Here is a 26991-nt window from a genome sequence, read left to right as displayed (position 1 = left end):
CCATTCGACCCATCGTTCCTGTGCCAGCTGTTTGAGCGAGCTCTCCAATTAGTCCCACTCCCCCTGCTCTTTCCCCACAGCCCCGCAAATTTATTCCCCTTCAAGTATTTATCCAACTCCCTTTTGAAAGTTACTACTGAATCGGCTTCCACCGCCCTTTCAGGCAGCGCGTTCCAGATCGCAACAACTCGCTGTGTAAAAAATTCCTCTTCATCTCCCCCTCTGGTTCTTTTGCCAATTATCTTCAATCTGTGTCCTCTGGTTACCGACCCTCCTGCCAGTGAAAACAGTTTCTCCTTATTTACTCCATCGAAACCCTTCGTGATTTTGAACGCCTCAATTAAATCTCCCCTTAACCTTCTCTGCTCTAAGGAGAACAATCCCAGCTTCTCCAGTCTCTCCACATCACTGAAGTCCCTCAATCCCTGGCACCATTCTGGTCAATCTCCTCCGCACCCTCTCCCAGGCCTTGACATCCTTCCTAAAGTGCGGTACCCAGAATTGGACACAAGACTCCGGCTGAGGCCGAACCAATGATTTTTTAAAGGTTTAGCATGACTTCCTTGCTTCTGTATTCAATGCCCCTATTTACAGTCCGAAATTAACAATTAGTTTTTTTTTTAAAAGATTATTCATCCTCGGGGTGTGGGCGTCGCGGGGCAAGACTGGCATTTATTGTCCCTCCCTGGGGCCACTTCAGAAGGGCAGTTAAGAGGCAACCACGTTGGCTTGGGACTGGAGTCACATATAGGCCTGTTTGTGCTGTGCATTCTGTGTAATCCACTCGATGTCCCTTTAAGTAAAGACGGAACAGTTTAAGCTCGTGGCAGCATTCCATGTTTATTAAGAGCGGTGTTACACAAGTTCTCAATCACAATATGGTCACAGACTAAAGGGGAATCTGTCCCCATTCTACACACAGCAAAAGTTTACACACAAGATATTGGGGACAGTTGTACAGAAAGTTCCATCTCACAAAGCTGGACAATCATTTCACTGACGTCTGATATTATTAAACATTCGGATTGTTTGACAAAAACTGATATTGCTACAGCGATTACATTGCAAAACAAGGCGGATTGCATACATCGAATGATCTGCTTCATTATATTAAACACTAGCAAAAATCAAACTCCACTGCCAACTTGCACCGCCTCAGTCGGAACACGAGGAGGCGCTGATGGTCTTGAGAAGAGGCGAGCTCAGGGAGCCGTGGCTGACGCTGCAGGAATAGCTGGAGCCCTTGTTCCAGGCGGCGGCGGGGACTCTCAGGTAACTGCTCAGGCTGTAGGTTTGATCGCTGTCCGGGGACACGGCGCCTGTCGTCACCCCGCTGTCTGTCTCTTGGCCATCCACGCTCCAGCGGAGCCGCACCAAGCCCGGCTTAAAGCGACTCACCAGGCAGGACAGAGTGGCCGATCCCGAGCCGATTTCTTCCGAGGAGGGAGGGAGGAGAAGAACCGAGGGGCTTCGATCCTCGCTGCCTGTGTGTGGGGGGAGAAACAATCTCACTGTTAGTCTCTTAATGTTCAGCTCCAGCAACTAATATTTATTATGCATTTTAATAGGTCTTAATATTTGCATTATTGGTTGATATTATTTATTGTGGATTTTTAATAGGTCTTAATATTTGTATTATTGATTGATATTATTTATTGTGGATTTTTAACAGATATTTACTATTTGTATTATTGATTGATATTATTTATTGTGGATTTTTAATAGATCTTAATATTTGTATTATTGATTGATATTATTTATTGTGGATTTTTAATAGATCTTTAATATTTGTATTATAATTGATATTATTTATTGTGGATTTTTAATAGATATTTAATATTTGTATTATTGATTGATATTATTTATTGTGGATTTTTAATAGATCTTAATATTTGTATTATTGATTGATATTATTTATTGTGGATTTTTAACAGATCTTAATATTTGTATTATTAATTGATATTATTTATTGTGGATTTTTAATAGATCTTAATATTTGTATTATTAATTGATATTATTTATTGTGGATTTTTAATAGATATTTAATATTTGTATTATTGATTGATATTATTTATTGTGGATTTTTAATAGATCTTAATATTTGTATTATTGATTGATATTATTTATTGTGGATTTTTAATAGATCTTAATATTTGTATTATTGATTGATATTATTTATTGTGGATTTTTAATAGATCTTAATATTTGTATTATTGATTGATATTATTTATTGTGGATTTTTAATAGATCTTAATATTTGTATTATTGATTGATATTATTTATTGTGGATTTTTAATAGATCTTAATATTTGTATTATTAATTGATATTATTTATTGTGGATTTTTAATAGATCTTAATATTTGTATTATTGATTGATATTATTTATTCTCCTTGGACGCGAGAGAATTGAGAACATATTATATCTTTAGGCTGCTCCATAATCATTGTTCTTCACTTATGCAAATATTGTTAATCTTTACATACTTCTTATTAATATTTAGCTAAATGTATTTGTTCTTTTAATTTAATAGTTATATTTATATATTTGTACATTTAAAAATTATTTACATTGATTTATTTAGTTATATTTCCCATTGTGATTTATTTGTTATGATTCATTCAGCTCTTATATTTAATCTTAATATTTATCTTTCTGTTTAGATAGTCTATTTAGCAGAGCATTTATATAATGTATTATGAAATACTATTTATAGTCAGCCTCCAATTTATTTATATATTCAATATTTATGTGTATATATAATTAATAGTTTTATCAATGAAGTACCAGCTAAAGATGTACTTTAAAAAGTTTTGAAACTTTCATTAAAAAAAAGTTTTGAAACTTTCGTTACAAAAAAACTTTAGAAACTTTTGAGTAATTACCTGAGAACCCTGTCAATTTCCTAATTCATACCTTGGTTCGCTATTAACCCTGTGAAGTGCGGACCAAATGTTATATTATATACGGCAATAAAGCCCACGGTAGACCCAATCCCTCCAGCATTAGATGGTGCCACACCTGCTTAAAGGCACTTTGGAACTTGGGAACGGTATATTCCCTGGAATTTAGACGGTTAAGGGGTGATCTGATCAAAGTTTTCAAGTTATTAAGGGGAACAGATAGAGAGAAACTATTTCCGCTGGTTGGGGATTCTAGGACTAGGGGGCAGAGTCTAAAAATTAGAGCCAGACCTTTCAGGAGTGAAATTAGGAAACACTTCGACACACAAAGGGTGGTCGAAGTTTGGAACTCTCTTCCGCAAACCGCAATCGATGCTGGGTCATTATGATCTCATTAAATAGAAACATAGAAACATAGAAGATAGGAGCAGGAGTCGGCCATTCGGCCCCTCGAGCCTGCTCCGCCATTCAATGAGATCATGGCTGATCATCCAAATTCAGTACCCTGTCCCTGCCTTCTCCCCATATCCCTTGATCCCTTTAGCCTTAAGAAATATATCCAACTCCTTCTTGAATATATTTAATGAATTGGCCTCTACTGCCTTCTGTGGTAGAGAATTCCACAGGTTCACCACTCTCTGGGTGAAGAAATTCCTCCTCATCTCTGTCCTAAATGGCTTACCCCTTATCCTTAGACTGTGACCCCTGGTTCTGGACTCCCGGCCATCAGGAACATCCTTCCTGCATCTAGTCTGTCCAGTCCTGTTAGAATTTTATACGTTTTGATGAGATCCCCTCTCATTCTTCTAAACTCCAGCGAGTATTAGCCCAATCGACCCAATCTCTCCTCATATGTCATTCCTGCCATCCCAGGTATCAGTCTGGTGAATCTTTGCTGCACTCCCTCCATGGCAAGAACATCCTTCCTCAGATAAGGCGACCAAAACTGCACACAATACTCAAGATGTGGTCTCACCAAGGCCCTGTACAACTGCAGCAAGACATTGTTCCTGTACTCAAACCCTCTCGCTACGAAGGCCAACATACCATTTGCCTTCTTAACCACCTGCTGCACCTGCATGCTTACCTTCAGCGACTAGTGCACAAGGACACCCAGGTCTCGTTGCACTTCCCCTTCTCCCAATCTATTGCCATTCAGATAATAATCTGCCTTCCTGTTTTTGCCACCAAAGTGGATAACCTCACATTTATCCACGTTATATTGCATCTGCCATGCTTCTGCCCAATCACCCAACCTGTCCAAATCATCCTGTAGTTTCTCGGCATCCTCCTCACAGCACACACACCCACCCAGCTTTGTGTCATCTGCAAATTTGGAGATATTACATCTAGTTCCCTTGTCTAGATCATTAATATATATTGTGAATAGCTGGGGTCCAAGGACCGATCCCTGCGGTACCGCACTAGTCACTGCCTGCCACTCAGAAAAAGACCCGTTTATTCCAACTCTTTGCTTTCTGTCTGCCAACCAGTTCTCTATCCAAGTCAGTACCTTGCCCCCAATCCCATGTGCCTTAACTTTATATGCTAATCTCTTATGCGGGACCTTATCGAAAGCCTTCTGAAAGTCCAAATACACCACATCCACTGGTTCTCCCTTATCTATTTTACCAGATACATCCCCAAAAAATTCCAGTAGATTAGTCAAAATGGTGGAACAGGCTCGAGGGGCCGAATGGCCGACTCCTGCTCCTATCTTCTATGTTTCTATGATAGATGGTAGGAGGAAAGATGGGGAATAGGGTGTGGGAGTAGGACTGTGGGTGTGGAGAACAACAACGATTTGTATTTATATAGCACCTTTAATGTAGTAAAACATCCCAAGGTGCTTCACAGGAGCGATTATCAAACATAATTTGACACCGAGCCACATAAGGAGGTATTAGGACTGGTGACCAAAAACTTGGGCAGAGAGGTCGGTTTTAAGGAGCGTCTTAAAGGAGGAGAGAGAGGCGGAGAGGTTTAGGGAGGGAATTCATAAACACCAACAGGGATAGAACGGCCAGTTTCTGAGCTGTAATATATATTATCAACATTATCTGCTAAAATAGGACGAAAACCGCATTTATATAGATAACGCAGCGAATCTCGAACTCAATGCTCACTTACTCTGTACACTCAGCGTCGTGCCCGCTCCGATAATCTGCAAGGCCCAGATCGCGCAGTAATAGACGGCAGAGTCGGCGAGCGTCACGTCCCCCACAGTTAAAACGTAGCTGTTCTCCGAAGCGTCCCTGGACGGCGCGAAGCGGTCGGTGAAGCCGCTCCCTCGCTTGATGCTGCCGTCGATGCCGTGATAGAGCGCAAACGTCGGCGCTTTGCCCAGCGCCTGGCGAAGCCACCGCACGTCGAAGCTGCCCACGGTGCCGTTCTCCACCCGGCACTTTAACTGGGCGCGGGGCCGACCCGGCGGGACGGGTTGGAAAGCCGGGGACTGGATCAGGACTGGGTCCCCCAGCACACCTTCAACAGCAGACAGAATAAAGACATATTTGAGACCCGTCGTGAATTGAATTGAATCTCGAAGCCAGGTAAAATATCTCGGAAACACCAGCAGAGGTGGTTTTGGGGGAAGGCAGCCCACTTATGCTTAGAGTTCTACCCCCTCCCGATCTCCCGCACTGGTTACAGCCAAAGTGCGCTGGATTCTGGGCGCAAAACTAGCTGGAAACCCTGCCCCCAATTCAATAGAACTTGACTTATAAGGAATAGGAGCAGGAGTCGGCCATTCGGCCCCTCGAGCCTGCTCCGCCATTCAATAAGATCACGGCTGATCATCGACCTCAACTCCACTATCCTGCACTATCCCCATATCCCTCGATGCCCTTAATATTCAAAAATCTATCGCTCAGCCTTGAATATACTCAACGACTGAGCCTCCACAGCCCTCTGGGGTAGAGAATTCCAAAGATTCACCGCCCTCTGAGTGAAGAAATTCCTCCTCATCTCAGTCCTCAATGGCCGACCCCTTATCCTGAGACTGTGACCCCTGGTTCTAGACTCTCCAGCCAGGGGGAAACATCCTCTCAGCATCGACCCTGTCAAGCCCTGTAAGAATTTTGTATGTTTCAATGAGATCACCTCTCATTCTTCTAAACTCTAGAGAATATAGGCCTAGTCTACTCAATCTCTCCACATAGGACAATCCCCCCATCCCAGGAATCAGTCTGGTGAACCTTCGTTGCACTCCCTCTATGGCAAGTATATCCTTCCTTAGGTAAGGAGACCAAAACTGTACACAGTACTCCAGGTGTGGTCTCACCAGGGCCCTGTATAATTGCAGTAAGACGTCTTTACTCTAATAACTGGAGATAAATTCTTAAAACTGCTGGATCTCTTGCTCTGCCATCAACCTCTCATCAAACTGGAGCTGGCATTGCCTAATATGGTTGTCTCTGGCTATTGCACAGTCCAGAGACACAAGTCTGCATTTTCTTCAACACACATCAACAACGTTAGAAGCAGGCAAAAACACTGTGACCTTCCTGGGGCAGGCACAAACTACTAGTCTCCAGACTTTCCTTATCCCAACATCATATTTCTGATCTAAACATTCTATGATGAAAATACCCACGGCCAGTTGATTGCAAACACCAGCCCAGTGAAATCCCTCTCTCTCTAATGATACCAACCACATTTTCCCCGCTATCGAATGAACTAAACATGAACACCTTTCAGAAGCTGAGTTAACCTGAATGACTCGATCTAGCGCCTAGTCTAATGAGGCTCGGTGCGTGCGCATCAGCGGCAGCGAGGAAATGCTCACCCGTTAATTGGATCAACAGAGCCCACAGGAGATGCGCCGCTGGAGCCATTGCCGCCGATAAGCCCGAACACCAGTTGCCGAAATGGCCGGAAAGAACGAGGCAGAGAAGTCGGCGTAACTACCGGACCTGGTGTGGTGCAGTGGCTGCTTGAGCGGAGCCGCTGCTCCCTATTTATCAACCTGCAGATGCAAATGAATGGGAGGAGCGAGAGGTATGACACCGAATGCTGGGGAGGGCGATGGTTCCTCTGAAGAGTACGTCCACGGCACCCCGACGGGTGGCTCAGCTGTACAGGCGGGGGGCAGGGAGAGGGGGGGAGGGAGGAGGAAGGTCTGGAAAGCAATAGCGGTAGGGGATTCGCTAGTTAGGGGAGCAGACAGGCGTTTCTGCGGCCGCAGGCGGGACGCCGGGATGGTATGTTGCCTCCCTGGTGCCAGAGTCAAGGAGGTCACCGAGCGGCTGCAGGACATTCTAAGGGGGGAGGGTGAACAGCCGGAGGTCGTGGTCCAACGACATAGGTAGAAAGAGGGATGAGGTCCTGCAGGCAGATTTTAGGGAGTGGTTATGATCTGGAATGCACTGCCCGAAAGGATGGTGGAGGCAGACTCATTCGCGGCTTTCAAAAGGGAATTGGAGAAGTACCTGCAGGAAAAATATTTGCAGGGCTACGGGGAAAGGGCGGGGGAAAGGGCGAGGGAGTGGGACTGGCTGACGCGCTCTTGCAGAGAGCCAGCACCGGCTCGACGGGCTGAATGGCCTCCTTTCTATGATTCGATGTCCAACTGAGATCGTGGAATTCTTGGGAAATAAAATCTGAAAAGGTTCTTTGGTTTAGTGTTCAGGAACAATGACCCATTGTCCTGGAGAATAGGGTGCTTTTTTGCATTGCGCACCTGGGCTGCTGTTAATGTCACGTCTCAACTTGCCAAAGGATCCTTTGAAAGCACCCACGACCTCCAACCACTTGGGATGACAATTGGGGAGATTTTGATAGAGGTGTTCAAAAATCATGAATGGTTTTGATGGAGTCAACAAGGGGAGAATTGTTTCCACTGGCTGAAGGGTCGATAGGAAGGATGTGAAGGCTTTGGAGAGGGTGCAGAGGGAGATTGACCAGAATGGTACCAGGGGATGAGGGACTTCATTGATGTGGAGAGACTGGAGAAGCTGGAGTTGTTCTCCTTAGAGCAGTGAAGGTCAAGAGGAGATTGACCAGAATGGTTCCAGGGATGAGGGACTTCATTGATGTGGAGAGACTGAAGAAGCCGGGGTCGTTCTCCTTAGAGCAGAGAAGGTCAAGAGGAGATTGACCAGAATGGTTCCAGGGATGAGGGACTTCATTGATGTGGAGAGACTGAAGAAGCCGGGGTCGTTCTCCTTAGAGCAGAGAAGGTTAAAGGGGAATGACGTAAGAAAACTACTAGGCACTTGGTCTAAGCGTTAAACAAGGCTTTAATCAACTGTTTTACAACATGGAGGTCTAGTTGTGTCCTTCACTAGTTCCTGTTAAGAATGTCCTGCACAAGCTGGGCCCGTGCCCGAGTATTTATACTCTCCCTGGACAGCGCCACCCGCAGGCCGCTCAGTATTATTTCCTAAGTCTTTCTTTCATGAATGACTGATTCATGTCAAGGAGATTGACCAGAATGGTTCCAGGGATGAGGGACTTCAGTGATGTGGAGAGACTGGAGAAGCCGGGGTCGTTCTCCTTAGAGCAGAGAAGGTCAAGAGGAGATTGACCAGAATGGTCCCAGGGATGAGGGACTTCAGTGATGTGGAGAGACTGGAGAAGCTGGGATTGTTCTCCTTAGAGCAGAGAAGGTTAAGAGGAGATTGACCAGAATGGTCCCAGGGATGAGGGACTTCAGTGATGTGGAGAGACTGGAGAAGCTGGGATTGTTCTCCTTAGAGCAGAGAAGGTTAAGGGGAGATTTAATGGAGGCGTTCAAAATCATGAATGTTTTTGATAGAGTAAATAAGGAGACACTGTTTGCAGTGGCAGGAGGGTCGGTAACCAGAGGACACGGACTTAAGGTGATTGGCAAAAGAACCAGAGGGGGAGATAACCAGAGGTCATAGATACAAAATCATTGGAAAACGATCTAGAGGGGAGGAGGAGAATTCTTTTCACTCGGAGAGTGGCGGGGACCTGGAACGCTCCACTTGAAACGGTGGTGGAAGCTGATTCTAGCAATAATTTGAAAAGGGAGTCGGACGGGTGCCTGGGGATGAGGAGCTCGCAGGGTTACGGACAAAGAGCTGGGGGGGGGGTGGAGGCGGGGTGGCGGGACTGAGCGCGACTGCTCGTTCTAAGAGACAGCTCGGGTACGACCGGCCGCACGGCCCCTTCCTGTGCTGTAGGTTTCTGCGACTCTGTGAAAATGAGCCATCGACCGTTCTGTTCTACCGATAAAAATTACCCCCGGGGGAGATTCCCCATCCTGCTACAAGACCTGCAGTAACCTGATACAGGACATATAGTAACCTAACTTACAACAGGGACTCCACTTCAAAAGTACTTCATTGGCTGTAAAGCGCTTTGAGGCATCCGGTGGTCGTGAAAGGCGCTGTAAAAATGCAAGTCTGTCTTTCTCTCTATCAGATACCAAACAAGGATATAGATAAGGACACGAGGATTGCCTGTTACTGACACTCAAATTAATTTAAACGTAAAGTGCTCCCGTCCATCGGCAGATGGGTTTAACGGGACTTTAAGCCGAGAATCATTCCATTCCGCCCTGTTGGGCTCGGGTTCAGCACCTGAGCTAATCCGGGGACCGTCCTTGGTTTAAACCGTGTCCCGTTCGGCAGTGAAATTCGACCGCCGTCTTCCTGCGGCTTAATCCGCCGGCCTTTGAAAAATCGATCGCACTCCGTTGTGTTTGATTCACGTCCTAGAAACATGGAAAAATTGGAGCAGGAGTCGGCCATTCGGCCCCTCGAGCCTGCTCCGCCATTCAGTATGATCATGGCTGATCCTCTATCTCAATACCATATTCCCGCTCTCTCCCCATACCCCTTGATGCCTTTTGTGTCTAGAAATCTATCGATCTCCTTCTTCAATATATTCAGTGACTTGGCCTCCACAGCCTTCTGTGGTAGAGAATTCCACAGGTTCACCACCCTCTGAGTGAAGAGATTTCTCCTCATCTCAGTCCTAAATGTCCTACCCCGTATCCTGAGACTGTGACCCTCTCGTTCTAGACCCCACCCAGCCAGAGGAAACATCCTCCCTGCATCCAGTCTGTCTAGCCCTGTCAGAATTTTATACGTTTCAATGAGATCCCCTCTCATTCTTCTAAACTCTAGTGAATACGTCCATTCAATACTTCCAGCACCACAAATACTGGAAGGGGAAAAATTGTGCAGGGCTGTGGGGAGAGAGCAGGGGGGGAGTGGGACTAATTGGAGAGCTCGTTCAAAGAGCCGGCACAGGCTCGATGGGCCAAATGGCCTCCTACTAAGATTCAACAATTGGAGTTGCTTAATATTCAATTTGAAGCATATCCCTTAAAGTCACCTTTTATATGAAAAGAGAGATAGACTCGTATTTCTCCAGCGCCTTTCACCACCTCACGACGTCCCAAAGCGCTTTACAGCCAATGAAGGACTTTTTGTAATGTAGGAAACGCGTGAGCCAATTTGCACACAGCAAGCTCCCATAAACAGCAATGTGATAATGACCAGATTATCTGTTTTAGTGATGTTGGTTGAGGGATAAATATTGGCCCCAGGACACCGGGGAGAACTCCCCCTGCTCTTCTTCCAATAGTGGCCGTGGGATCTTTTACATCCACCTGAGAGGGCAGACGGGGCCTCGGTTTAACGTCTCATCCGAAAGACGGCACCTCCGACAGTGCGGCGCTCCCTCAGTACTGCCCCTCCGACAGTGCGGCGCTCCCTCAGTACTGCCCCTCCGACAGTGCGGCGCTCCCTCAGTACTGTCCCTCTGACAGTGCGGCGCTCCCTCAGTACTGCCCCTCCGACAGTGCGGCGCTCCCTCAGTACTGCCCCTCCGACAGTGCGGCGCTCCCTCAGTACTGTCCCTCTGACAGTGCGGCGCTCCCTCAGTACTGCCCCTCCGACAGTGCGGCGCTCCCTCAGTACTGCCCCTCCGACAGTGCGGCGCTCCCTCAGTACTGCCCCTCCGACAGTGCGGCGCTCCCTCAGTACTGTCCCTCTGACAGTGCGGCGCTCCCTCAGTACTGCCCCTCTGACAGTGCGACACTCCCTCAGTACTGCCCCTCCGACAGTGCGGCGCTCCCTCAGTACTGCCCCTCCGACAGTGCGGCGCTCCCTCAGTACTGTCCCTCTGACAGTGCGGCGCTCCCTCAGTACCGCCCCCCCGACAGTGCGGCGCTCCCTCAGTACTGCCCCTCCGACAGTGCGGCGCTCCCTCAGTACTGCCCCTCCGACAGTGCGGCGCTCCCTCAGTACTGCCCCTCCGACAGTGCGGCGCTCCCTCAGTACTGCACTGGGAGTGTCGGCCTGGATTTTGTGCTCAAGTATCTGGAGTGAGACTTGAACCCACGACCTTCTGACTCGGAGGCGAGAGAGAGAGAGCGGCCCACTGAGCCGCAGCTGACACCTGTCAAAAAAATGTTTTTTAAATTCGCCGTACATTATTTTTAAAGCAGGACTTTAACTCGTCACGTACGGTGCTGCATGCAAATTTTGTGACTCCTTCGCCGCCCGACCGCTCCCCCCAAGTCAATGCTTGACGCAGAATCCGTGACCCCAGAAATTGAAGGCTGAATTAAGGGGAACTGCCATGCCATCATTGTCCACTTGAGGGCAGCTGTGAGCACAGAGAACGACAGAACAAGAAACTGCATTGATATAGCGCCTTAAATCTAATACAAGGTCCCCAAAGCAGTTCACAGGAGCGTTACCAGATAAAACCCAAAATTTGACCCCGAGCCACAACAGGAGATATTAGGGCAGGTGACCAAAAGCTTGATCAAAGAGGTCAGTTTTAAGGAGCGTCTTAAAGGAGGAGAGAGAGGCGGAGAGGTTTAGGGAGGGAATTCCAGAGCTCGGGGCCCAGGCGGCTGAAGGCACGGCCGCCAATGGTGGAGCGATGGGAATCGGGGGATGTGAGAGAGGCCAGAATTGGAGGAGCGCCGAGATCTCGGGGGGTTGTAGGGCTGGGGGAGGTTACAGAGATAGGGAGGGGTGTAGGGGCTGGAGGGGGTTACAGAGATAGGGAGGGGTGTAGGGCTGGAGGAGGTTACAGAGATGGGGAGGGGTGTAGGGCTGGAGGAGGTTACAGAGATGGGGAGGGGTGTAGGGCTGGAGGAGGTTACAGAGATAGGGAGGGGTGTAGGGGCTGGAGGAGGTTACAGAGATAGGGAGGGGTGTAGGGCTGGAGGGGGTTACAGAGATAGGGAGGAGTGTAGGGCTGGAGGGGGTTACAGAGATAGGGAGGGGTGTAGGGCTGGAGGAGGTTACAGAGATAGGGAGTGGTGCAGGGGCTGGAGGAGGTTACAGAGATAGGGAGGGGTGTAGGGGCTGGAGCAGGTTACAGAGATAGGGAGGGGTGTAGGGGCTGGAGGAGGTTACACAGGTAGGAAGGGGTGTAGGGCTGGAGGAGGTTACAGAGATAGGGAGGGGTGTAGGGGCTGGAGGAGGTTACAGAGATAGGGAGGGGTGTAGGGGCTGGAGGAGGTTACACAGATAGGAAGGGGTGTAGGGCTGGAGGAGGTTACAGAGATAGGGAGGGGTGTAGGGCTGGAGGAGATTACAGAGATAGGGAGGGGTGTAGGGGCTGGAGGAGGTTACAGTGATAGGGAGGGGTGTAGGGCCTGGAGGAGGTTACAGAGATAGGGAGGGGTGTCGGGGCTGGAGGAGGTTACAGAGATGGGGAGGGGTGTAGGGGCTGGAGGAGGTTACAGTGATAGGGAGGGGTGTAGGGCCTGGAGGAGGTTACAGAGATAGGGAGGGGTGTAGGGCTGGAGGAGGTTACAGAGATGGGGAGGGGTGCAGGGGCTGGAGGAGGTTACAGTGATAGGGAGGGGTGTAGGGCTGGAGGAGGTTACAGAGATAGGGAGGGGTGTAGGGGCTGGAGGAGGCTACAGAGATAGGGAGGGGTGTAGGGCTGGAGGAGGTTACAGAGATAGGGAGGGGTGTAGGGCTGGAGGAGGTTACAGAGATAGGGAGGGGTGTAGGGCTGGAGGAGGTTACAGAGATAGGGAGTGGTGTAGGGCTGGAGGAGGTTACAGAGATGGGGAGGGGTGTAGGGGCTGGAGGAGGTTACAGAGATAGGGAGGGGTGTAGGGGCTGGAGGAGGTTACAGAGATAGGGAGGGGTGTAGGGGCTGGAGGAGGTTACAGAGATAGGGAGGGGTGTAGGGCTGGATGAGGTTACAGAGATGGGGAGGGGTGTAGGGGCTGGAGGAGGTTACAGTGATAGGGAGGGTTGTGGGGCTGGAGGAGGTTACAGAGATAGGGAGGGGTGTAGGGGCTGGAGGAGGTTACAGAGATAGGGAGCGGTGTAGGGATGGAGGGGGTTACAGAGATAGGGAGGGGTGTAGGGGCTGGAGAAGGTTACAGAGGTAGGGAGGTGTGTAGGGCTGGAGGAGGTTACAGAGATGGGGAGGGGTGTACGGGCTGGAGGAGGTTACAGAGATTGGGAGGGGTGTAGGGGCTGGAGGTGGTTACAGAAATAGGGAGGGGTGTAGGGCTGGAGGAGGTTACAGAGATAGGGAGGGGTGTAGGGGCTGGAGGCGGTTACAGAGATGGGGATGGGTGTAGGGCTGGAGGGGGTTACAGAGATAGGGAGGGGTGTAGGGCTGGAGGAGGTTACAGAGATAGGGAGGGGTGTAGGGGCTGGAGGCGGTTACAGAGATGGGGATGGGTGTAGGGCTGGAGGGGGTTACAGAGATAGGGAGGGGTGTAGGGGCTGGAGGAGGTTACAGAGATAGGGAGGGGTGTAGGGGCTGGAGGGGGTTACAGAGATAGGGAGGGGTGTAGGGGCTGGAGGGGGTTACAGAGATAGGGAGGGGTGTAGGGCTGGAGGAGGTTACAGAGATAGGGAGGGGTGTAGGGGCTGGAGGCGGTTACAGAGATGGGGATGGGTGTAGTGCTGGAGGGGGTTACAGAGATAGGGAGGGGTGTAGGGCTGGAGGAGGTTACAGAGATAGGGAGGGGTGTAGGGGCTGGAGGCGGTTACAGAGATGGGGATGGGTGTAGGGCTGGAGGGGGTTACTGAGATAGGGAGGGGTGTAGGGGCTGGAGGGGGTTACAGAGATAGGGAGGGGTGTAGGGGCTGGAGGCGGTTACAGAGATGGGGATGGGTGTAGGGCTGGAGGGGGTTACAGAGATAGGGAGGGGTGTGGGGGCTGGAGGAGGTTACAGAGATAGGGAGGGGTGTAGGGGCTGGAGGAGGTTACAGAGATAGGGAGGGGTGTAGGGGCTGGAGGAGGTTACAGAGATAGGGAGGGGTGTAGGGGCTGGAGGGGGTTACAGAGATAGGGAGGGGTGTAGGGGCTGGATGAGGTTACAGAGATGGGGAGGGGTGTAGGGGCTGGAGGAGGTTACAGTGATAGGGAGGGTTGTGGGGCTGGAGGAGGTTACAGAGATAGGGAGGGGTGTAGGGGCTGGAGGAGGTTACAGAGATAGGGAGCGGTGTAGGGATGGAGGGGGTTACAGAGATAGGGAGGGGTGTAGGGGCTGGAGAAGGTTACAGAGGTAGGGAGGTGTGTAGGGGCTGGAGGAGGTTACAGAGATAGGGAGGGGTGTAGGGGCTGGAGGGGGTTACAGAGATAGGGAGGGGTGTAGGGGCTGGAGGCGGTTACAGAGATGGGGATGGGTGTAGGGCTGGAGGAGGTTACAGAGATATGGAGGGGTGTAGGGCTGGAGGGGGTTACAGAGATAGGGAGGGGTGTAGGGCTGGAGGGGGTTACAGAGATAGGGAGGGGTGTAGGGGCTGGAGGCGGTTACAGAGATGGGGATGGGTGTAGGGCTGGAGGGGGTTACAGAGATAGGGAGGGGTGTAGGGCTGGAGGAGGTTACAGAGATAGGGAGGGGTGTAGGGGCTGGAGGCGGTTACAGAGATGGGGATGGGTGTAGGGCTGGAGGGGGTTACAGAGATAGGGAGGGGTGTAGGGGCTGGAGGAGGTTACAGAGATAGGGAGGGGTGTAGGGGCTGGAGGGGGTTACAGAGATAGGGAGGGGTGTAGGGGCTGGAGGGGGTTACAGAGATAGGGAGGGGTGTAGGGCTGGAGGAGGTTACAGAGATAGGGAGGGGTGTAGGGGCTGGAGGCGGTTACAGAGATGGGGATGGGTGTAGTGCTGGAGGGGGTTACAGAGATAGGGAGGGGTGTAGGGCTGGAGGGGGTTACAGAGATAGGGAGGGGTGTAGGGGCTGGAGGCGGTTACAGAGATGGGGATGGGTGTAGGGCTGGAGGAGGTTACAGAGATATGGAGGGGTGTAGGGGCTGGAGGCGGTTACAGAGATAGGGAGGGGTGTAGGGCTGGAGGGGGTTACAGAGATAGGGAGGGGTGTAGGGGCTGGAGGGGTTTACAGAGATAGGGAGGGGTGTAGGGGCTGGAGGCGGTTACAGAGATAGGGAGGGGTGTAGGGCTGGAGGGGGTTACAGAGATAGGGATGGGTGTAGGGGCTGGAGGGGGTTACAGAGATAGGGAGGGGTGTAGGGCTGGAGGGGGTTACTGATGTGCCTCAATGAATCCGAGACTCAACGTTAACGGAGCAAAGCAAGGCTTTTATTAACTCAGAAAGTAATACACAGTGGAGAAGTGTCTCTCATCCAGAGATCTGCTGTACTGCCTGTGAGACACGCTGGGGCCTGCTTAAGTAGGGGCCAGGTATGGGCGGAGCCCTACACACAATACAATACAGGTAAGGAAATGAAACTGAAACTAAACTCCCCTGTTTGTCACTGTCACAGGCACAATCAAACACAGAGAATACAGAGTGCCTGATGAATGGCATATTTCATCACATTCACCCCTTCTACAGATTTAGTCTGTTCGGGGGTTTGATAGTCCTCTGTGACCGACGTAGCTGTTGTGGTGCCGCGGGTGTCGGCTGGGTGTACCCGGTGGCCTCCTGGGTCTCTGCCGGGGGCGCCGCCAGGGTTGTTGAAGGGGTAGTGTAAGATTCGAAATTTTCCATAATTTAATCACGCAACAAAACAGGGTTAATAAGACAGTTTATTGACCAAGAGAAAGCTTGTACAGAAAAACCTTTGATAAAAAGGGGCATACAAAATGGCCGCCGGACCTCGTGATCAGTTTCTGGGACCATTTGATTTCTGTTACTGCAAGCCAGACAGGCTTGTGGATTGAGGACAGTAAACCCGCGAAAGCCAGTATCGGGAAACCGAAACTCAGGGAACTGAGCATACATATTAATTGGATTCTAAGTACAAGACAGTTTCAGGTAACAGGATGGGGCCCATCAAGAAATGGGCGGACAATTGAATGAACACTTAAACCCATTTACTGTACAAAGGAAAGACCGTTTAACAGCCATCAAGGGCAATCTCCAGACCGATCAATATGCGAACCGAGTTACGGTGACAAAGTAAAAGACATTATCGGCCAGGAAGGCCAGTTAAGCTATCACCGGCTCCCGTTACAAGACAAAGCGCCCCTGCAGAGATTTCTGCCCGCCAAAAATATTACAAAGACTGGACTATGATTTGGCGGGAGATAAGACTGTCCCAAAAGGGTATAACTATGGATTGAAAAGTCCATCAGGACGCTTCGCTTCACGATCCAGGCTTCACGCTTGGGGAACACGATTCAGCAATTGCGATTCAAAACTTCGGGACGGACTCTTCGGTTAAGCACTTCGGTTTCGGAACGTGGTCGGTGTTCGGCCAGGCAAGGCTCGGCCACGACGAGAAGACGACGAGGGTGGCCCGGGTACTTTTGTCGGGAGATCATCGACGGCCCAGGCCGAAGAAGAAGACACCCTCTGGAAAACCGACGATCCAGGCCGGAGAAAAAGGACATCCCGGGCCTAGCCCTCCAGGGCCTCAACATACCATTCGACCAGGGATCGGTGACTGAGTCCCCCATGGACATCCAGTTCTTCAACAACTGTTAACGGATTCAGTCATGACGAGCGCTCATCGAGGCTGTGTCCGCTGCCTCATCGCCTGAGAGAGAGAAAAACAAGCTGCGCCAGAAGTTTCCAAATCCACGTGACGACGGAAAGCTGTGCCGAACGGGCTGCGAACCCCCCTCTTTTGCGAATCTGAAAGTGGTGAGCATGATTCCGAGTTCCTCAAGTCGAAACTTAGTCTAGGTCTAAGGGAGGGGGTAAGGGTAATCGTAATGTGTTTCCCCTTTTACGATGTGCCGTGTGTTCCCCATTTCCATAGAGTTAAGTTTATAGATATGTGTATGCTTGTAGTTACATTAATCTGTGCTTATGACATGTATTTTATAATGCTGCAAATTGTTTAATAATAAAAGCATCCATTTCGTGCTATTCAACCTGGTCTATTGAGTCTTTCTCTGCACTACAGTTCTCTGCATCTAAGTCCAAGGTCTAGAACCGTAGGGGAGAGTGGGTCGAACCACTCAAGGGTAATTATTGCACGAAGCCTGGCAGGAGACCAGAACGAGCAAGAGAAACCCCCTACAGTAGTTGGTGGGGGCACCGTTGGTCGATGTTCTTCCGGGGGTGGTGAAAGGATAGTGGGTGGGTAAGAGTTGCTGTGATCGTTGTTGCTGTTGTTGTCGTGGTTGTTGTCGTTACCGGCTGGGGCGACGTCTTTTATGGACACGGTGTCCTCCCTTCCGTCGGCGTGCCGGACATACGCGTATTGGGGGTTGGCGTGGAGTAGGTGCACTGACTCCACGAGAGGGTCCGTCTTGTGGCCCCTCACATGCCTTCGTACAAATACCGGACCTGGGGTGGAGAGCCATGACGGCATGGATACGCCTGAGGTGGATTTCCGGGGAAAGACAAACATTCGTTCATGAGGCGTGGCATTAGTGGCAGTACACAATAGCGACCGTATCGAATGGAGCACATCTGGGAGGACTTCCTGCCAGCGGGAGATAGGGAGGCCCTTGGTCCTTAGAGCTAGAGTGACTGCTTTCCATACTGTCCCGTTCTCTCGCTCCACCTGGCCGTTACCCTGGGGGTTGTAGCTGGTGGTACGGCTCGTGGCGATCCCCCTGGACAGCATGTACTGGCGTAGCTCTTCACTCATGAAGGACGCCCCCCTATCCGTATGGATGTAGCTCGGCATACCGAACAGGCAGAACAGGCTGTTGAGGCATTTAATGACCGTGGCGCTGGTCATGTCTGGGCAGGGGAAGGCGAATGGGAAACGGGAGTATTCGTCCACAATGTTCAGGAAGTAAACATTGCGGTCGACTGACGGGAGGGGGCCCTTGAAATCTAAGCTGAGCCACTCAAAGGGCCGTGTAGCTTTGATTAAGTGGGCTCTCTCAGGGCGGTAGAACCGAGGCTTGCACTCAGCGCAAGTGCGGCAGTTCCTGGTCAGAGACCGAACTTCCTCAATCGAGTAGGGTAAGTTGCGGGACTTTATGAAGTGGAACAGCCGTGTGACCCCTGGGTGGCAGAGGTCGTTGTGGAGGGTCTGTAGCCGATCCCCGGTGGCGCTGGCACACATCCCTCGTGAGAGGGCGTCGGGGGATTCGTTAAGGGCCCCTGGCCGGTAAATGATGTCATACTCGAAGGTGGAGAGCTCGATCCGCCACCTGAGAATCTTATCATTTTTAATCTTCCCCTTCTGTTTATTATTAAACATAAACGCTACCGACCGCTGGTCGGTAAGTAGGGTGAAGCGTTTGCCGGCTAGGTAGTGGCGCCAGTGGCGCACTGCCTCCACGATGGCTTGGGCCTCCTTTTCCACGGAGGAGTGCCTGATCTCGGGCCCTTGGAGGGTCCTCGAGAAGAAAGCTACGGGCCGCCCCGCCTGGTTGAGGGTGGCCGCCAAGGCAAAGTCAGGCGCATCACTTTCCACTTGAAAGGGAGTGTTCTCGTCCACTGCCTGTAGCGTGGCCCGTTCAATATCCCGCTTAATGCTTTTGAAGGCGGCGTGGGCCTCAGCAGAGAGCGGAAAAGAGGATGCTTTCAAGAGGGGGCGGGCTTTGTCGGAGTAGTTGGGGACCCATTGGGCATAATAAGAAAATAACCCCAGGCACCTTTTCAGGGCTTTGGGAGTGTTGGGCAGGGGCAGCTCCCGTAGGGGGCGCAATCGGTCGGGGTCTGGTCCGATTTCCCCATTCTCCACCACGCTGCCTAGTATGCAGGGGCGCGTGGTGTTGAAAACGCACTTGTCCTCGTTGTAAGTGAGGTTGAGTTTTTGTGCGGTTTTCAGGAACCTCTCGAGGTTTGAGTCGTGATCCTGCTGGTTGTGACCGCAGAGGGTGACGTTGTCGAGGTAGGGGAAGGTTGCCTGCAAGTGGTGGTCATCGACCATGCGGTCCATCTCCCTCTGGAAGACCGAGACCCCATTCGTCACCCCAAAGGGGACTCTGAGGAATTGGTAGAGGCGTCCGTTCGCCTCGAAGGCGGTGTACGGGCGGTCCTCTGGTCTGATAGGGAGCTGGTGGTACGCTGACTTGAGGTCGATGGTGGAGAACACCCGGTATTGGGCGATTTGGTTCACCATTTCTGATATGTGGGGTAGCAGGTAGGCGTCTAGTTGGGTGTACATGTTGATCGTTTGGCTATAGTCGATCACCATCCGTTTCTTCTCGCTACCCCTCACCACCACCACTTGGGCGCGCCACGGGCTGTTGCTGCGTTCAATAACGTGCTCCCTCAGCAGCCTGTCTACCTCGGTCGCGATAAACCGCCTGTCCTCCCAGCTGTACCTCCTGCTTTTGGTCGCTATTGGCCGGCAGTTGGGAGTAAGGTTCGCGAATAGCGAAGGCGGCTTTACCTTCAGGGTAGCCAGACCGCACACTGTGAGGGGCGGCTGGGACCCACCGTAATTGAGCGTGATGCTTTGGTGGTGGCACTGGAAATCCAGGCCCAAGATCACGCTCGCACATAGACTCTTCATGATTAGTAATTTAAAATTATCGTATACAGTTCCGTTAACGGACAATTGTACCGTGCAGTAACCCATAATGGTCGATGTCTGGGTTTTATCAGCCATAGAGATGGTGCCCCGAGCAGGGACCACCGTTAGAGAGAGTTGTTGTACTAGTTCAGGGTGAATAAAACTCTCCGTGCTTCCACTGTCAATTAAACATTTAACCCCGCACCCGTTTACCTCGATGTCCACCATTGATTTGGATAGCGGGTGCGGTCTGGTCTGGTCCACTGTGACCGATGCCACTGTAGGGCCCTGATCGAGACAAGATGGCGTCCACGCTGTCTGCTCACAAGATGGCGGACCCCACGAGGTCGGGCAAGATGGTGTCCAAGATGGCCGCTCCCACGGCGCACACGCGGCGGTGGCGGGTTTTCCAGTGGGGTTCCCTCTGCACACCTTCCCGAAGTGCCCCTTCTTACCGCACTTAAAGCAGGTGGTGCCTTTCGCCGGGCACAGGTTTCTGGTGTGTTTCGGCTGCCCGCAGAAGTAGCAGTTGGGGTCCCGACGCGTCGCGGCTGTCGTAGGGCTTCTGGGGGGAGAGCGGGGCCCCGACGGTGTCGGGCTGCCGGGCGGGGAAGATGCCTTCCAAGATGGCGGCGCCCTTGGTGCACACGTGGCGGTGTGGGCGGCGCGGGCTGAAGAGTAGGCGTCCGAGTTTCTCTGGGCCACATCCAGGGATCGCGCTGTGTCCACAGCCTGTTTCAGGGCCAATCCCGTTTTTTCCAGTAGTCTCTGCCGGATGTAAGTGGAGCTGAGGCCTGTGATAAAGGCATCACGAACAAGCTCGTCGGTGTACACTGCGGCTTTTACATCTTGGCACTTGCAGTCTTTGCCAAGTGTTTTCAGGGTGACTAGGAACTCATCCAGCGATTCCCCAGGTCGCTGTGTGCGAGTAGCGAGCAGATGCCTAGCGTACACCTTGTTCGTAGGCTGCTGGTAATGCGCCTTTAGGATGTCGCAGGCGGCCGGGTACGTGTCGGCGTCTTGGATGAGGGGGTAAACCCGGTGGCTTACCCAATTCCGCAGGATTCCGAGTTTCATACTTTCAGCGTCCGTAGCGCCTGTGATGGCTGCGGAATTGTCCAGGAAGAATTCCATACACTTAAACCAGTGTCCGAATCGTGCCGATGCGTCCGAAGCATGCGGGTCCAAATCCAAACGTTCGGGTTTCAAGAGTTGATCCATTGCGTTGAAAATTGAGTTAATAAAACTGATGTGCCTCAATGAATCCGAGACTCAACGTTAACGGAGCAAAGAAAGGCTTTTATTAACTCAGAAAGTAATACACAGTGGAGAAGTGTCTCTCATCCAGAGATCTGCTGTACTGCCTGTGAGACACGCTGGGGCCTGCTTAAGTAGGGGCCAGGTATGGGCGGAGCCCTAGACACAATACAATACAGGTAAGGAAATGAAACTGAAACTAAACTCCCCTGCTTGTCACAGTCACAGGCACAATCAAACACAGAGAATACAGAGTGCCTGATGAATGGCATATTTCATCACAGTTACAGAGATAGGGAGGGGTGTAGGGGCTGGAGGGGGTTACAGAGATAGGGAGGGGTGTAGGGGCTGGAGGAGGTTACAGAGATGGGGAGGGGTGTAGGGGCTGGAGGGGGTTACAGAGATAGGGAGAGGTGTAGGGGCTGGAGGGGGTGACAGAGATAGGGAGGGGTGTAGGGGCTGGAGGGGGTTACAGTGATAGGGAGGGGTGTAGGGGCTGGAGGGGGTTACAGAGATGGGGAGGGGTGTAGGGCTGGAGGGGGTTACAGAGATAGGGAGGGGTGTAGAGGCTGGAGGGGGTTACAGAGATAGGGAGAGGTGTAGGGGCTGGAGGGGGTTACAGAGATGGGGAAGGGTGTAGGGCTGGAGGGGGTTACAGAGATAGGGAGGGGTGTAGAGGCTGGAGGGGGTTACAGAGATAGGGAGGGGTGTAGGGGCTGGAGGAGGTTACAGTGATGGGGAGGGGTGTAGGGGCTGGAGGAGGTTACAGAGATGGGGAGGGGTGTAGGGCTGGAGGAGGTTACGGCGATAGGGAGGGGTGTAGGGCTGGAGGAGGTTACAGAGATGGGGAGGGGTGTAGGGGCTGGAGGGGGTTACAGAGATAGGGAGGGGTGTAGGGCTGGATGAGGTTACAGAGATAGGGAGGTGTGTAGGGCTGGAGGAGGTTACAGAGATGGGGAGGGGTGTAGGGGCTGGAAGGGGTTACAGAGATAGGGAGGGGTGTAGGGGCTGGAGGATGTTACAGAGATAGGGAGGGGTGTAGGGGCTGGAGGATGTTACAGAGATAGGGAGGGGTGTAGGGGCTGGAGGAGGTTACAGAGATAGGGAGGTGTGTAGGGCTGGAGGAGGTTACAGAGATAGGGGGGGGTGTAGGGCTGGAGGATGTTACAGAGATGGGGAGGGGTGTAGGGGCTGGAGGAGGTTACAGAGATAGGGAGGGGTGTAGGGGCTGGAGGATGTTACAGAGATAGGGAGGGGTGTAGGGGCTGGAGGATGTTACAGAGATAGGGAGGGGTGTAGGGGCTGGAGGAGGTTACAGAGATAGGGAGGGGTGTAGGGCTGGAGGAGGTTACAGAGATAGGGAGGGGTGTAGGGCTGGAGGAAGTTACAGAGATAGGGAGGGGTGTAGGGGCTGGAGGGGGTTACAGAGATGGGGAGGGGTGTAGGGCTGGAGGAGGTTACAGAGATAGGGAGGGGTCTAGGGGCTGGAGGATGTTACAGAGATGGGGAGGGGTGTAGGGGCTGGAGGGGGTTACAGAGATGGGAAGGGGTGTAGGGGCTGGAGGGGGATACAGAGATGGGGAGGAGGGCTTAATCCTGCAGTAATGTGTGTGTGAGAGACACCTCCCGGCGGAGAGCAGAACCCCCGGCAACAAGCGGGGACGGGACCTGGGATCTTTCTGATTTTAGAAACAATAATCCAGGACAAAATTAAGAGTCACTTGGACATGTATGCATTAATTAAGGGAAGCCAGCACGGATTTATTAATAGCAAACCGTGTTTAGCCAAGTTGATCAAGTTATTTGATGAGGTAACAGAGAGGGTTGATGAGGGCAATGCAGTATTGAGGGAGCGCTGCACTGTCGGAGGGGCAGTACTGAGGGAGCGCCGCAGTGTCGGAGGGTCAATACTGAGGGAGCGCCGCACAGTCGGAGGGGCAGTACTGAGGGAGCGCCGCACTGTCGGAGGGGCAGTAATGAGGGAGCGCCGCACTGTCGGAGGGTCAGTACTGAGGGAGCGCCGCACTGTCGGAGGGGCAGTACTGAGGGAGCGCCGCACTGTCGGAGGGGCGGTACTGAGGGAGTGCCGCACTGTCGGAGGGGCAGTACTGAGGGAGCGCCGCTCTGTCGGAGGGGCAGTACTGAGGGAGTGCCGCACTGTCGGAGGGGCAGTACTGAGGGAGCGCCGCACTGTCGGAGGGGCAGTACTGAGGGAGCGCCGCACTGTCGGAGGGGCAGTACTGAGGGAGCGCCGCACTGTCGGAGGGGCAGTACTGAAGGAGCGCCGCACTGTCGGAGGGGCGGTACTGAGGGAGTGCAGCAGTGTCGGAGGGGCGGTACTGAGGGAGCGCCGCACTGTCGGAGGGGTGGTACTGAGGGAGTGCCGCACTGTCGGAGGGGCAGTACTGAGGGAGCGCCGCACTGTCGGAGGGGCGGTACTGAGGGAGCGCCGCACTGTCGGAGGGGCGGTACTGAGGGAGCGCCGCACTGTCGGAGGGGCGGTACTGAGGGTGTGCAGCAGTGTCGGAGGGGCGGTACTGAGGGAGCGCCGCACTGTCGGAGGGGCGGTACTGAGGGAGCGCCGCACTGTCGGAGGGGCAGTACTGAGGGAGCGCCGCACTGTCGGAGGGGCAGTACTGAGGGAGCGCCGCACTGTCGGAGGGGCTGTGCTGAGGAATATCATGAGGTTGTGAAAGGCGCCGTAGAAATGCAAGATAGGAGTGAAATTGGTGATGAGGGGCAAACTCTAGCCTCCCAGGACAATGTTATTTTGAGTCATCACCTGTAGTGATTTAGTACCTCGCCTGGCAGTGTGAAAGGGCTGAGGGATCCCAGGAAGGATGAATAAAATCAATGCACATTCCTTTCTCAGCACCGAGTAATTGTGCTGCCAGAGTCGCTGAAGGTCCCCGATGATCCGATCATCAGCTGGGCGAGGTCACGCTGAGTTGACACAAGCACCTTCCTTTAGTTACACAATTTTCCTCCTTCTTAATTTAATGCTCCCTCGACACTGTCCCATCAAACACTCCCAGGGCAGGTACAGCACGGGTTAGATACAGAGTAAAACTCCCTCTACACTGTCCCATCAAACACTCCCAGGGCAGGTACAGCACGGGTTAGATACAGAGTAAAGCTCCCTCTACCCTGTCCCATCAAACACTCCCAGGGCAGGTACAGCACGGGTTAGATACAGAGTAAAGCTCCCTCTACCCTGTCCCATCAAACACTCCCAGGGCAGGTACAGCACGGGTTAGATACACAGTAAAGCTCCCTTTACACTGTCCCATCAAACACTCCCAGGGCAGGTACAGCACGGGTTAGATACAGAGTAAAGCTCCCTCTACACTGTCCCATCAAACACTCCCAGGGCAGGTACAGCACGGGTTAGATACAGAGTAAAGCTCCCTCTACACTGTCCCATCAAACACTCCCGGGGCAGGTACAGCACGGGTTAGATACAGAGTAAAGCTCCCTCTACACTGTCCCATCAAACACTCCCAGGGCAGGTACAGCACGGGTTAGATACAGAGTAAAGCTCCCTCTACACTGTCCCATCAAACACTCCCAGGGCAGGTGCAACACGGGTTAGATACAGAGTAAAGCTCCCTCTGCACTGTCCATCAAACACTCCCAGGGCAGGTACAGCACGGGTTAGACACAGAGTAAAGCTCCCTCTACACTGTCCCATCAAACACTCCCAGGGCAGGTACAGCACGGGTTAGATACAGAGTAAAGCTCCCTCTACACTGTCCCCATCAGCACTCCCAGGGCAGGTACAGCACGGGTTAGATACAGAGTAAAGCTCCCTCTACACTGTCCCATCAAACACTCCCAGGGCAGTTACAGCACGGGGTTAGATACAGAGTAAAGCTCCCTCTACACTGTCCCATCAAACACTCCCAGGGCAGGTACAGCACGGGTTAGATACAGAGTAAAGCTCCCTCTACACTGTCCCATCAAACACTCCCAGGGCAGGTACAGCATGGGTTAGATACAGAGTAAAGCTCCCTCTACACTGTCCCATCAAACACTCCCAGGGCAGGTACAGCACGGGTTAGATACAGAGTAAAGCTCCCTCTACACTGTCCCATCAAACACTCCCAGGGCAGTTACAGCACGGGGTTAGATACAGAGTAAAGCTCCCTCTACACTGTCCCATCAAACACTCCCAGGGCAGGTACAGCACGGGTTAGATACAGAGTAAAGCTCCCTCTACACTGTCCCATCAAACACTCCCAGGGCAGGTACAGCACGGGTTAGATACAGAGCAAAGCTCCCTCTACACTGTCCCATCAAACACTCCCAGGGCAGGTACAGCACGGGTTAGATACAGAGTAAAGCTCCCTCTACACTGTCCCATCAAACACTCCCAGGGCAGGTACAGCACGGGTTAGATACAGAGTAAAGCTCCCTCTACACTGTCCCATCAAACACTCCCAGGGCAGGTACAGCACGGGTTAGATACAGAGTAAAGCTCCCTCTACACTGTCCCATCAAACACTCCCAGGGCAGGTACAGCACGGGTTAGATACAGAGTAAAGCTCCCTCTACACTGCCCCGTCAAACACTCTTCTGTCCTCGGTGATGCACAGCAGTTAGCGGTTACACCCTTAAAGAGACCGGCCCCGTTGAACATTCCTGCCCGCTAGCAGCAGAATAATACACTGCCACTGTACATGTAAACGGTGCATCATCCAAGCGATTGGGAGCAATGCCACGGGAGGTGCTGGCAGTGGTGGTTAAACTCCGATCTGAATCCTGGCCCCCGTGCCTCTGCTGGTGAACGGCATCGAGATTATCCACGTGCCGCATGTCGGCGGCATGATTCAAGCTCTCAAAGACCCAGCGCTACACGGACTGGCTGCCCGGTCGGGAGCAGCGGTAGTAGGAGGAGGTGGAGGAGGAATGGGCGGGAGAGGGCGCCGGAGTGGGGGGAGCTGGCCGCGGGACCCGGACTCCGCGAGTCGACGCTCGTCGCCTCCACCTCAGCATGTTGCTGGGACTCGCGCGGGTCGGGAAGGTGTGTGTGTGTGTGTGTGTGTGTGTGTGCGCGCGTCCCGTGTACCCAACGTTAACGCGCGGGCTGAGGGCGCAACGTGAACTCTGCCGGACCCGAGTTGTCTGTGACCGATCAGTCAAGGAGTCGTATCGTGTGGAGACCCGCGCACAATAAAAATTTCCTCCCGCGAATCCCTCCCCGGGTTACGGTTCCGTGGGGACGCACTGCGCTTCCGCAGCCTGCCAGTGAAAAGGCTGTTCAGCCATGGGGGGAAGCACGATCCTGTCCACGCGCACTTGCATGTGTTCAGGGTCAGAAACTGGACGGGAGTGAATCGTTCCCTTTTACCCGTTGTGTACTGTACATGTACAGGAGACACTGAGACACACACGGCCCGTACAGTACCAGACAGGAGTGAATCGTCCTCTTTTACCCGCTGTGTGTACTGTACATGTACAGGAGCTGACACTGAGACACACACACGGACTGTACAGTCCCAGACGGGAGTGAATCGTTCCCTTTTACCCGCTGTGTACTGTACATGTACAGGAGCTGACACCGAGACACACACACGGGCCGTACAGTCCCAGACGGAAGTGAATCATTCTCTTTTACCCACTGTGTGTACTGTACATGTACAGGAGCTGACACTGAGACACACACACGGACCGTACAGTACCAGACGGAAGTGAATCATTCTCTTTTACCCGCTGTGTGTACTGTACATGTACAGGAGCTGACACTGAGACACACACGGACCATACAGTCCCAGACGGGAGTGAATCGTTCCCTTTTACCCACTGTGTGTACTGTACATGTACAGGAGCTGACACTGAGACACACACACGGACTGTACAGTCCCAGACGGGAGTGAATCGTTCCCTTTTACCCGCTGTGTACTGTACATGTACAGGAGCTGACACTGAGACACACACACGGGCCGTACAGTCCCAGACGGAAGTGAATCATTCTCTTTTACCCGCTGTGTGTACTGTACATGTACAGGAGCTGACACTGAGACACA

General features: G+C 52.2%; 1 protein-coding gene across 1 annotated transcript; it reads right to left on the bottom strand.

Annotated features, from left to right (window-relative positions):
* Positions 1-1155: 1155 nt before the first annotated feature.
* LOC147086432 (immunoglobulin lambda-1 light chain-like) lies at positions 1156-6814 on the bottom strand. Its single transcript, XM_085978250.1, has 3 exons — positions 6690-6814; positions 5033-5386; positions 1156-1484 (listed from the first exon to the last, which is right to left on the bottom strand). Exons 1-3 carry the CDS (start codon positions 6736-6738, stop codon positions 1156-1158), a joined length of 732 nt encoding a protein of 243 aa, XP_085834376.1. The 5' UTR covers positions 6739-6814.
* Between the last annotated feature and the right edge of the window lie 20177 nt (positions 6815-26991).

Source organism: Somniosus microcephalus, unplaced genomic scaffold (genome assembly GCF_052327205.1).
Source record: "Somniosus microcephalus isolate GS21.2 unplaced genomic scaffold, FLI_Smic_1.0 unresolved_chr7, whole genome shotgun sequence".
Lineage (NCBI taxonomy): Eukaryota > Metazoa > Chordata > Chondrichthyes > Squaliformes > Somniosidae > Somniosus > Somniosus microcephalus.
Note: the sequence above shows the minus strand (reverse complement) of the source record. Positions and strands in the feature narration are given on the sequence as shown.

Bases quoted from the DNA above. Each gene is read 5' to 3' on its own strand.
- LOC147086432 (XM_085978250.1), bottom strand. From the start codon at position 6,738: ATGGCTCCAGCGGCGCATCTCCTGTGGGCTCTGTTGATCCAATTAACG. The intron at 5,387-6,689 runs GTGAGCATTTCC...CTGCTGTTGAAG, and splicing joins TCTGTTGATCCAATTAACGG to GTGTGCTGGGGGACCCAGTC. The intron at 1,485-5,032 runs GTAAGTGAGCAT...CCCCACACACAG, and splicing joins CACGACGCTGAGTGTACAGA to GCAGCGAGGATCGAAGCCCC.